A 13121-nucleotide genomic window follows, 5' to 3' on the forward strand; every position below is an offset into this window, starting at 1 on the left:
GCGGACACAACAGACTCTGCCTGCTGCATAGTCACCTGACACTGACTGGCTGCGTATCATACTAACGCAGTGAGTGCCATCCGGCGTCGTATAGTAACACTGTGAGCAATTCAGTCTGGCCGCATTTTCAGCTGTTGACTTCTAACGGTGCATCAAGAGGATGCAAAAGGTGGCTTTGGTGTTGGGATCTTGTGCCGGAAGCACCACAAAAGCGACAGTACTTGATGACTTCTGAATGAGAACAGGCTGGATGTTCTTGCATTAAACCCAACCGATCTCAGTTCTCTTGCCTAAACCAAACCAATTCAACCAACAGAGACAGCTACTAACCAATCATAGGGAGAACTGGACAGGTAATTCCTTTACTTTACTATCTAGGAAATGCAAATTTGCATTTATTTTTTTGTTTTTTTAACTAAGTTTCACTTTCACTTCAATTTAGAATTTAACAAGGTTTATCTAACATCAGCAACATATTATTCAATGTTTGACACCACAGTCAAGCTACCTACAGGCAGATATTTGTTGTTTGATAAGCAGAGCGAAGGTGAGCACGTAGCTTGAGCTGCATGTCTTTATCTGGTATATTCAGAATTCCATGCATACTAAATGAGGTAAAGATGTGGAGTGACATCTGAGCCATTCTTTTTAAAACATGAAGAGATTTTTTCACAGAAAAAACTCAGTAATTGCAATAATATAATGTTTGTTGAAATGGTTTAATCAAAGTAATGCCTCAATACTGGATTGATTGATTGATTGATTGATTGATTGATTTAATTTTATTATTGTGTAATGCATAAACAATATGCGCAGCCCAAAGGGGCTTACAAGACACCATTAAGAAAACAAAAAGGCCAGAAACCAAAAGCAGACACCATTCCATCCAGTCATCATCAGTGCTCCAAAACATTTCAGTACATTTCATTCATCAAAGGTGATTTTAACTCATCATAAAATGTACATTATAACAGGAAATGAGATTCATTCTCAACTTCTCCTAAATCACAAAGTTCACACATTCTTTGTTCTTTTGGGATGTTTTTAAATCTGCCGACTTCAAGAGCCAGAGGAAGGATTCCTCTTCTTAATGGAGCGGCTAAAGATCTCTGACTTTTTGTTAAGTTCACTTTAACATAAAATTCTGTTACATTTTCATGCTTGATTTGAATTTATGTCTATAATTTATGTTTTAACAAGATATCACATAACCATTTGTCTTCAAATCCACCAATGATCTTTTTTCTAATTGTATTCACGCTGCATGGTAAATTATTGTACTGTAGACATATTGTAAATCAACTTCTCCAAAGTTCTGCAGCCCATGGAGTTTCTGCAATTTATTCCAAAGAAAAACATTCTTATTAATCCTGTTATCAGACATATTAATAAAACGATTCCACAGTCTGATCATTTCACATTTCCTTCTTATTGATCGAGAAATCTAACCCATGTCACCTTGAGCAGCTAAAGAAGGTGCAAATTCCTGAATGCCTAGGAAGCAACGTATAGCTCTGTTCTGTATAGAATCTGAAGTTGTGCTCTTCTAATAATTTTAACGAAAGTAGGTCTCTGTTTATCCAGTCAAAAGCTTTTTGGAAATCCACAAAACATACAAAAGTAGCTTTACTCTTTGTGATTCTTGCCCTAACAATAGTTGAAATTGAGTGAATATGATCAATGCATGCTCTGTTTCTTCTAAAGCCATTCTGCTCATCAACCAAATAATCTACTGTTTCCAAGTACTGTGTCAGCCTGACATTTAGAATACCAGAATATAATTTATAAACTGTACTAAGAAGACTGATTCCTCGGTAGTTTAGTGGTATATTAGGATTGTTTTTAGATGATTTTGGGATAGGTATGATAATGGATTTATACCACGCTGAGGGAACAATACTAGCAAAATCTAAATAAACCGAAAAGTGTGTCTAAAACTTCATTTGGGATTTCTTCTACACCTGCAGCTTTTTTCAACTGTGACCTGTTTACAGCTGATCTTACTTCCCCCATGGTAATATCATCATTCAAAATGAAATTTGATGAGTAATGTCCTTGATTCATATTTCTCTCCATATCATCCTTAGATTTACATGCATCGTAAAAAAAAGTATGATCAAAAATAGGTAGAATATGACCTCCAGAATATAAATTGGCAAATCCTGCTCCCACTTTTTCAATACAAACTCTTCTGCATTCTAGGACATCATTACTCAGGACAATCTCCACAGGTATTTTCTGTTTTCTCCTAGGACCCAGTATACTAATTTCCATCCAGAATTGTTGTGGATTATTAGTATATAAAAATTCTAATCTTCGTGACTGCCCTCTCCAAAACTTCCTTTTATAAAATCTTAACTTTTTATCAAACTCTACTACTTTTGAAGGTGAAGGTTCCAGTAAGGCTTTGAGCTTCTCTTTACCTGTTGAGATTTATTTTTATTTAAATTCTGCAGTTGACATTTATTTATTTCTAAAGTTAACATATTACAAAATCCATTATACCATCTATCAATATCTATCAATCTAAACACAACTACTGTGTGAACTTTCTCAAGTTTCGAGTTGTCTAATTAATTCTGATAATTAAAAGTGACACATGTTGGAGGACAGAAAATCCTCAGGGAGGAGTCTGTTTCTTCTTTTGGGTTGTGAAACTGTTATGTTTTCTTCTGCTATTTCAGCTCCAACTTTAAATGTTAGTAGCAATAAGGAGTGATCAGGTAAGTGGCATCTCTCTAATAAGATTAATACAGGTTGCAGCATTTTGATCCATACTGGAAGTGAAGATGCATCAGATAATAAGTATGTGAAGCCTGATTTTTCCAGGCCTGAGTGTAATCCTGAGAGGACAGAGGATGTGAACCCCGAGGAACTGAGAGTCACCAGCAGTTTTCCTTTCTCACTGGGGACCCACACAAGGAGATTTCCCACGCTTTGAGTGTAATATGCTGCTGCATTCCCTCCTCTCTGTCTCTGTTCTCGCCCACTCATTTAAGTTTTATCATAAATCCCCTCCTCCTCTCTATCTGGGCTCCTTCTGCACCTCTTCTCCTCATTCCACATCCTTGATTTCTACTTTATCAAAATAACATTAAGTATGGCGTATAAAATTTGTTTTTGTGCAGCAGGCGTGCATGAGGGGACGTCAGGGTCATACTATGGGGGGAAAAGAAAGCCCCCGGAGGTCCCGGGCCACACTGAGGTGCGTCTGCGTTGGGGGGACGCACAGCACATGTCCACTCCTGGGGGACATACTGAGGAATGTGCACATTGGGTCATCTACTCCAGATCTGCGCTCATCTTAACGGCCACTCAGGAGGTCAGAACACTGTGTGTTTTCGGCACCTATTTTAAACTCAAGCTTACACTTCCTTTTAATGGACATACAATGTGTGCACTTCAGTACATTGGCTCTGTTAACAGTCAGGCTGTTACTGACTTTAAGGACATGGAACACTTGTCCTCTGGATTTTTTATGTCCATTTCTACCTTTTACACATAAACATCTGTTATTTGGAAAATAAACTAATACATTTTCATAAAGTTAAATCTAGAGTCATGTTATATTTGACCATGTCCTCTCTGTCCCCTCCTGACCTGTACCTTCATGGTAGTCCTCCACACAAGTCTATTACATTGTTTGCAATGTATTTAAAGGTCAGCCTTTAGTAAAACAAAGTACAAAACAGACACATGGGCCTGTATGTTCAGATTTATTCACAGTGTTTCAGTGCCACCAAGTGCTGTGAAAGATATCTGCAGTCAGTGCGTCTCTATCACCCTCAAAAGACAACATTTAAAATCTGCCTTTCACAAATGATTTCTGTTTTTTTTTTTTTTTAAGTTTTCACTCAGAGATCCATATAACACAGCAAACTTGTCTGAGACTTAAAACTTATTGTTGCTCAATATATGCAGTATATACAAAAATGCAAATACACAGATAGCCTGAACTCAGAAGATTTCATCATAGTTCGAGGTCATCATGTGCTGAAGCTTACGATCATTCTGCTGATTGCTCCGTGTTGTGGGTGCAGAAAACCTTTTTTTTCCCAATTCAGTTCTGACTTTGGCCACAACAAAAAGCAAGTTGTCCTGAATATTGAGATTGCAAATTTCCATATGCCACAATCAAAAGATAAGTAGATAGATTTTTTTTTCAGATAAAATCTTTGGAAAAGCTATAATGGTTATTTGCAGTGTGTTGTCTATCTGGGGTCCCAGCATTAAATAATCTGATTTGACCTTTTCTGCCATGATGAGGCCTCAAGAAGTTGTAATCAATCTTTGTTTAACTCATATGCCTGGCTTAATAAAAGCTTTAATAAAGGCTTTTCTTTTCCTGAAGACTATTTTATTTTCTGAAGTAATATCTACTTAAAGGTGCATTTTGTAAGATCCAGCCAACCAGTCAAAACCAAAAAGGGGACAGTATTTCACCCTTCAAATGACTGTAAGCCTACAGTTTGCACTGCCATTGGTTACAGTAAAGATATGCTTCGGTAAATAGCCAATGTTAGATGTTACTTACCAGTCTCAAAGAAACATTGCATGCTCAGCATCAAAGAGCATCTTTTGACTCTCCAAGAGCTGTCTTCAGCGTTGGAGGCCACACCAAGATTTACTCTGGTTTTACTTCTCACATCCCTTCCTGTCTTTGCCGCAGAATGTTGCTTCTTTGTGGGAGCTGCTTGTGATGGGAATGTTCTTCTGGAGTTTCTTAAAAATTAACTAATTCGCTGAGATTTTAGATTCTTCAATCTATCTCTAACTCCGGTGTTGCTTCCTCATCCTCTCCTGCAGCTCACTAGAGGTTACAATGACTCACTATTGCCTCTCAGGCCACGATGTATTATTACAGAAGGAATGGCCCCTTCCATGACTGCTTAGTGGATATCTCTGCAACACAATACATGGGCATCATGGGCATAATTTTAAAGACGTGACTTCTTCACACTCTTTTCATAGGGTCAGTTCATTATCTGAATATTTCTAACTAAAATTATGTCCAGATCTATACAAAATGCACCTTTAGGACTTCTCATCATAGGTTATGGCCTTGGTGTGGACATGATTTTTATTTCTTTGAATGTTTCATTTAATAGAGGGTGCTTGGAGAGGTAAAGGTATCAAAGATGTTATAAGATGTATTTATATCCTCATTACTTCTGTGGTCCTGTCCCCTGAATGGTTGTAGAATTAAGTTTAAGATGAGTTATTGAATTTCCAACAGCTGACAAATGTAGCCATTACAAGTCAAACCACTAGATGTCAGTGTCATTTCATGCTTATACCACACACTCCTGTGGAGGAAATAAAGCACATGAGCAATATGGGACATATTTTACTGAGAGGTCTTTATGACTAGATGATGTTTTTTTGGAACATGGACTCAGCGTTACTGTTCAGTAAAATTCTGTATCTTAAAAATGTCAGTTTTGTAAACAGAAAAGAAATATGTCATCGGTTAAGTTTTGTGTTCTGGCACAGTATTAATCTTCTGGAGCATCCTGCCCTGTGGGGCAGAGCTCAGATGATGTTAGCTTGGAGCTAAGTGCTATTTGTGGACATGAATGTAACTGAATATGGTGCAATCTTGTCATTGTCCTTTGTGGCTTTCTGTGGTTAAAACATGTCCCCCTTCATAATATTCTTTTGATACCTCTTTATTTCTTAACACCGGAAATGATAATGGTTTTGTAATATGCAATAAATGTTACTGTTTAAATTTTGTATCTTAAAAAAATGTTTTTCTAGGTAACTTAACAAATACACACTAAACATATAACATACAAAAGAGCACCAGGCAAGAGTGTTTTTTAAGACATTATATCTTTGGCCAATGTTGAAATAAAAAAGAAAATAAATCTACAACTGGTTCAGTTTTGCGTCCTAGCACAGTTTTAATCTTTTGGAGTGTCCAACCCTGTGGAGTGGAAGTCAGCTAATCTTAGCTTGGAGTACATAAAGTGCTTTTTATGGACATGAATTTAACTAAAAATTGTGTCATTGTCCTTTGCACTCATTTTGCCTTTAATATCGTGAATAAAATTGCAGTGACTTTTCTACTGGGTGCTCTTAAGGCAACTACTTTACACCAAGAATAATGATGATTTTATAACATGGAATAAACATTACTGTCCAGTGAAATCGGTATAAAAATCTAGTCTTTATGTAACAACTTAAAGACTCCCCAAAACATACAAAAAAAAAAATGAAAAAAAACCCTAACTCAAAATCTTGTGTTGAGCCCACTGCCCTTATGTATGTTATGTAAAACATGCTTTTTTCCTTGTCTAATGTGGAACCCCCCCCCCCAAAAAAAAAATCTGTAACTGGTCCAGTCTAGCTCAGTTACGTCCTACCCTGTGAGTGGAGGTCAGCTGATGTTAGCTTGGAGCATATTAAGTGCTATTTATGGACATGAATGTAACTAAAAATGGTACAATCATATCATTGTCCTGAGCACTCACTTTGGCTTAAACATCATGTGAATAAAACCAAAATAATTTACAAAAACTTTCCACCAGGAGCTCTTTAAGGCAACTACTTAACACCCCAAATAATGATAATTTTATAACATGGAATAAACAATACTGCCCATGAGATACTCTATCTTAAAAATGCTGTTTTTTTAAACAAACACAAAAAAATATCCCTGTGTTGAGCCCAGTGTTCGAATGTATGTTATGTAAAACAAATGGACATTATTTCCTTGTTTGTTTAAAAAAAAAAGAGAGTAGACATCTGAAGCTGTCTCACTTTTATATCCTGGCACAGTGTTATGGAGCGTCCTACCCTTTGGGATGGAGGTCAGTTGATGTTAGCTCAGAGCACATTAAGTGCTATTTATAGACATGAATGTAACTAAAAATGGTAGCCCACAATTTTGTCATTGTCCTTTGCACTCATGTTGGTTTTAACATTATGTAATTAAAACTGGAGTGACTTTTCGGAATATCTACCTTGTCTGAGAACATCAACTTACCACTTATACATGAAGTGTATAAAATTACATTTCAATATTAATTAGCCTGATCATCAGACTGGCCTAAAGTGGCACAGGCCTGGTGATGTGTTTTACCATGAGAAAAAATCATGTCTAAATAATCCTTTTGCAACTATTTGTTTAGAGGAAAGTAGTTCCAATGAGAACTATTTAAAGTGAGTCAATGCTTTTTGTAAAGGAATATTGTTCCGAGCACTTCATTTATTTTTTTTTTTCAGTTCTCTTCCACTGGACTGAGCTGATAGAAATCTTTGACAAACCGCAACACTTTCCGGCAAGCGACCCCCTAGACAACTGAAACCTCTGAGAGGCAAAGCCAGAAGTGAATTGGCAGTGTTCTAGCTTTGCAAAGCATCTTAAAGGGGATTTCAGGACGGATTGCTGAGCTTTTAAAGTGTGTGACTTCAATCTTTTGTACATGAACAAAATGTAATTGTTAGCATTTTGTTGCTCAAACTGTTTACAAAAGATATCCAACAAATTTTCTCCGGTTTCAGAGGTTTAAATGCTCATGAAAGGTGTCTGTAAGCAGTACCAGGAAACTGATGTAGATCCAGGTGTTAAAGGGTTAAACAAGTCATGTATTACAGCAATCTTAACCAGAGTTTCTCTATGAATGGGTTGGCTATCGGACAGATTTGTACTCTAAAAAGCAGCCACACATTGTACGAAAACCCCACTGTGAAGTTCCAAACTGGCCAACAGTAGTTAGCACTTGTAATATGTGAATATAAATAAATAAAAATCTTGTCTGCTGTTGTCTAGCAGTTGGTCTTCACTACCCACAATGTGAAATGCAGCACTTCCTAATGCACAATGGTGTGATGTTACATAACACAACAGATTTAAACCTTTCAAACCAAGGAAGTCAGTGCAAACTGCTGGCTGCCATGCAAGATTTGGCACAGAGTTGGCTATAAATCACTTCTTTAAAAATTAAAAAGAAGGTGAGTTTTAAAACAGTCTCACTTCATTTGTTTCCAATCACTCTAAAAGATGCACACCTAAAACTTATCACCATGTCATAGAGGCTGCATGGCTAATGTGTTAGCAAACACTGCTTCCTTACCATCCATTGTACTTGCAGCAACATTGGTATATTTTTGGGTTTCATGTGTGTGTCTGCTTGATGAACGCAAGTTCAATATTTGCTCTGGTTTGGGCTTCAAGAAAAACATCAGACTCTAGCTGCTAATTGTTCCACCATCTATACCAGCAGATACTAACTTTTTCATGTTGTGCTGGATAAGTGCAGAACAGAGGGCTTGTTAGCAGTGTACATTCCGGAAAATTAGAAATTAGTTTTGGTTAGTTATCTCAAAAGTAATTTAATTATTTCACCAATGACAACATTTAAAAAGAAATAGTTACTAAGGAAGTTAACTTTTAATGCAGTCACAGCTATATCATTTTAGTGTTGCTGTGGCACAATGTGGGACTAGACATTTGTCACATTTTATCTTATAGCTACAATAAAAAGTGGAACAATAAAACGCAATGGATTTATTTTGATTGATGTATTTATTGTAGCCCCCACAGATGCATTTGTACCCCCATAAGATTAGAATTACTGCTCTTATATAGAATATTCACAGCTGCACATAGACGACAACACACACATCTACATTATTTGTCCTTGAACTCAATAAGGAAAAAAACAAGGCCATTATTTTCAGAAAAGCAAAGTTAAATTGTGTGGAGTGACAGTCCAATGCTGATTGATTGATTCATGCATTAATTGTGCCAATGGAAGGTTGGGTGATGTAAGATCAGTATTTAGAATAAATCTAGGGATTTTCTATTTAATTTTTTGTGTTTTTTTTTTTTTTTTTTTTTTCAAAACCAAAAAAAGGGAATGTACATTTTCACTTCACCTCAAATCCTATATCACCCCTTCATGTGTTCTTTCCTGCAATGATCAATACAAAAGCAACAGCCCAATTTCAATTTCAGGAATTGTAACTGGGCTGTTTAACTTGAAAAGTAGTCAGTGCATTTCTAGTTGCCACCAAAGTAGTGTAATTACAAAGACGCACCAATTTGTAACTTTGGGCCATAAAACCAAAACTATGAGCTTAAAGGGGCTAAAAACTTGCCAAGCAAACATCTGATAAATCTTGCTGTTACCTATTGGTTTTTCAACTCCCTTAAGTTACTCAGATACCCCCCTTTTCACCAAATTAGTGCTGGTTCTTGAACCAGTTCTGTTCATGGTTCAGTATTCATGATTGCATCCATTGCAGTCAAAGGTGGTAAATCAATGGAAGGTGTTGCTCAATCCACAATGGAATAAAACAGTGGAAGCAAAATTGCAATTACATGTAGTACCTGTGAACTTTTGCTCTGTTATTATATATATTTGTTTTTACCCCCCCCCCCCAAAAAAAACAAAAAAAAAAAAAAAAAAAAAAACAAGCACAGACCAGCTATTAATGAGACCATTGCATGCTGTTTTTGTTTGATGATTTCTCAATTGACTTCTCCATTGTTACCTTCAACATTCTCTCTTCCCAGCCCACTCAGTGATATCATCAAGGTTTGCACTTCAGGTGAAGAAAAACGTCCAGCTGAAAACCAACTTTTATGGTTCTGAACAGATTTATTTTTGGTCAAAATGCTCTCAAAAGTTCAAAATTAGGTGCAGGAACCAAAGTGGAACAAATTCCAAGTAGGTGAGATGGGGTTACGGTAACATGCACAAACAGTGTTACACTGCAAACCACCATTTCAAGCACTCTCAGTTTTATCATTATTTTCAGGCTTCCTTCAAGTGCTTCAGATTATAAAAAAAATAATTATTCCAAACTTGATCATAAAAATAAAGTATTTCCCTTCATTATATCCTCTCCCTATATTGATTATTACAAAATATACCTTCGATGTTATTTGCAACATTATTTACAATATGCCAAAACATACAGTAGAAGCAGTATTGCAGATGGCCGTTGTTATGCTTAGTTCTAAAAAAAATGTCACAGGGTTACTATGGAGAGGGACAGCATTCTAAGATGTTTATATGCATCAGGCCTGTGGAACAGCTGTTGTCCACCTGACACTGCCTCCACTCTACACTGATGACATCTGAATATACAAAGTAGAAATTCAGCCACATTTTGTTCTCTGCCAAAGCCATAAATAGTTAACATTTTAATGAAAACAAAATTAGATAACAAACATTATCGCTGGAATCAATGTCATTATTATCTAACTGCAGGACTTTGTGGGGTTTTGTATTATCCCTCTGTTAGGTTTTTTACATGCTTGCGTTGCAGACATCAGTGGTCGTGCTTTAGTCAAGTAGCAGCTTTGCTGTCGTTTATTACCTGAACTCGATGGCCAGCGCAAACAGTTGCTAAGGCAATAATAAAGTTTTATTGCCTGTCTTATTACGTTAATGCTGTCACATAATCTCTGCGTACTTCCTGTTTGCTAGAGAGCTCTTTCGCATTCGCATGATATGGGACAAAAGCTCCGTGCAGGCGGATGGTGTCATTGTCTGAGGTCTTTATGACACAGAGCAGAGTGGTTTCCTTGGTGAACAACAGTTCTGCATAACACTGGCCTCAGGATGCCTCGAATGAAGAGCAAATACATCATTGTCATTTTGTATATCAGGTAATGTTATCAGTAAATGACCCAGACTCTGGGTATTTGCACAATCACTGCTGACCCTATCTTTAGATGGTCACTGAGCTGAGTATGTGAGAAAATTAAAACACACACAAGCGGATGCTAAAAGTGTAATAATAAAGGAAATGTTTTTTTTTTCCATTAGTGCTACATAACCATGTGCAGCAAATCATTTGTATCAAATCATGATCTTGTTCAATAAGGACACATTTTAGCATTTCTTTTTGTCACTTTATTTGTCATATAATTTAGTTTATCGGCTGTTCTGTAAAAAAGACAACAGTGATATAAATACATTATAAATAAAATTGCACAATTTCGTTTTGGTAAAAATGCAAGGAATATATATTACAGGCAAATAAATACAAATAAATACAAAATAATACAGTACATGCCTGTGTACAGTGTAAGACTTTGATAAAGAGAAATTGCACATCACAACCACAAAAAGTTTGCCAGATGGCAAAGAAAAGTGCTTTCCTTCTTCCCTCTTGTTTGATTGTCACTCAGTCTGTTTCACTTTGATATCCAAACTTTATCTGTGTTCACAACACAGTCCTCTTAAGGCATCACCCTTAAACTTTTCCACTATTTCCCACTTCTCCTCAATCTTCAGTGTCTACTCTACAGAGCATGTCCATCTAACGCTGCTCTCATGACGATCTCTGTGTCTGCACCTGCGTCCAGCTTCATGATGCAACACCTAATGCCATGCCTCTCTTGCCTTCTCAACCCTTAAGGCAAACTACTACCAATCCTCCATGGGCTCACGAAGAGAGTTCACGCCTTCTTCTGCTGCCGGGGCTGCTTGGCGGCCTTGGTGCTTGGCTTGGCTTGGCACACCAGATCCTTGTAGGCTGGTGAGCGGAGGAAGCGAGGGTAGCAGTCTTTGGCCATCAGCATGTAGATCTTGTGCTGGGCCGGGTCAAAACAGGAGGGAGACGCCACCAGAATGTTTGCTCTGGTGATGTCACGAGTTTCGTGGTCTATGTTGATCTGCAAAGAGATGAGAAAAAAGATTTTTGTCAATTTTTGAGAAGTTAGGTAAGGGTAGGGTTAGGGTTATCCTTAAGCCTAACCATAAAGTGTTTTTTAGGCATATCATCTAACTTTTGGGATTGAAATGCTTTTATTTAGATTGGTGTTTCCTTACCTCCCGGGGAGCATCACTGCCAATGAATTCATCATATATCTTCTGGGCTTTTGTGGGTAGTTGGGCAGGACACTTAGTAGTCCTGTAATCTTCGCAGGCAAAGTAGAACGCAATGTTCTCCTCGCTGAACTCAGACACAAGGAACGCTGTGAAGGCACACAGACCATCTGACGAAAGAGAGGAAATTTGTTTACTTATGGCACATGATGCTCCTGCAGGGGCTGAATCATTCTGTAAGTTTGTCTATGATATACATTTACTGGCATTTGCATGTGCCTTTTTTTGTGTGCAAATGTCTCACGAAAATGGGAAAAATCTTACTTACATTTGCTGGACAGAAGTTTTTCAAAGGACTCTTTCCACCTGAGGCATTCTTCCAGAGTTGGCCTGAAAAAAAGGATGAAGCAAAATTAGATTTAACCAAGAATTTCAATCAGCACAAAAAAAGTGCAAATTAAATTTGTAGTCATATATAGTAGAGTATGTGTGATGCTCACTTATTTTTCCCCATTTTGCAGCAGGACAGATTCCAGTTAGATTTCTGCAAAATGCTTCCCAGCCTTGCTTTCAGCTCCTTGGCTCTGTGGAGAAAAGAAAACAGGCTAGAAACATTTTTTCACAAAACGTTAATTGCACACAAGGCTACAGTAAAACTCAGCACAGCATGAAAGTCTGAATTTAGCAAAATGGACTGTTCTGTTTAAGCTGCTAAAATGCTCTTGCACAGATGCACAAAGATAATCAACTGCAGCTGTAATCCAAATCCTCAAACATCAGCCATGCCAGCATTTGCATGAAGCTGCATGTACCTTTCCAAGCAGCAAGTAGGCAGTGATGCTAGTCCTTTGCACATACTGTAGCAGCAGGTTGGAGCTGGTGGTTGTGGTGTCTCGGTCAGATGGCGCTTAAATATCCGTTTAGTGGAGCTCAGTAGGGAGCGAGATTGTCTGTGTATCTGAGCAGAGCCAGAGCAGAGCTTTTATAGTCCTACCTCCCCTGCTTCTGACATGTCATCGGCCCTTTCAGCCAATTGCAGAGAGGTAGAGAGAGAGAGAGAAAGAGAGAGACGATGAGAGGAAGGATATGCAAGGACGAGGCTGGGAAATTACTGTTAAATGATGAATAGCCACTGATATTCGACAGTGCACTGTTTATGTTGCAAGTCCCTGAAAACATGGCACAGTGAATCTTTTAGTGTTTTCTTTCAAAACAAATGATTTACACACACGGAACTGGGACATTGATGACAGCATGTGAGAATAATACAGCCAGCTTTTAGGATATTTTGTGAATGGATGGAATAACCTTCCAAATATTCTTAAATTT

General features: G+C 37.5%; 1 protein-coding gene across 1 annotated transcript; it reads right to left on the reverse strand.

The window, feature by feature from the left end:
• Positions 1-10908: 10908 nt before the first annotated feature.
• On the reverse strand, positions 10909-12725 carry rgs16 (regulator of G protein signaling 16). Its single transcript, XM_042482491.1, has 5 exons — positions 12605-12725; positions 12293-12376; positions 12121-12182; positions 11796-11962; positions 10909-11638 (listed from the first exon to the last, which is right to left on the reverse strand). The coding sequence occupies exons 1-5, from the start codon at positions 12646-12648 to the stop codon at positions 11423-11425; spliced, it is 573 nt and encodes a 190-aa protein (XP_042338425.1). The 5' UTR covers positions 12649-12725; the 3' UTR covers positions 10909-11422.
• Between the last annotated feature and the right edge of the window lie 396 nt (positions 12726-13121).

The sequence above is a fragment of the Plectropomus leopardus genome, chromosome 3 (assembly GCF_008729295.1).
Source record: "Plectropomus leopardus isolate mb chromosome 3, YSFRI_Pleo_2.0, whole genome shotgun sequence".
Taxonomy (NCBI): Eukaryota; Metazoa; Chordata; class Actinopteri; order Perciformes; family Serranidae; genus Plectropomus; species Plectropomus leopardus.

What these genes read in the sequence shown, in the direction of transcription:
- rgs16 (XM_042482491.1), bottom strand. Translation starts at nt 12,648, where the DNA reads ATGTGCAAAGGACTAGCATCACTGCCTACTTGCTGCTTGGAAAG. An exon ending in AAAACTTCTGTCCAGCAAAT is followed by an intron (nt 11,963 to 12,120) that starts GTAAGTAAGATT and finishes CTCTTTCGTCAG; the next exon opens with ATGGTCTGTGTGCCTTCACA. An exon ending in GCAGTGATGCTCCCCGGGAG is followed by an intron (nt 11,639 to 11,795) that starts GTAAGGAAACAC and finishes ATCTCTTTGCAG; the next exon opens with ATCAACATAGACCACGAAAC.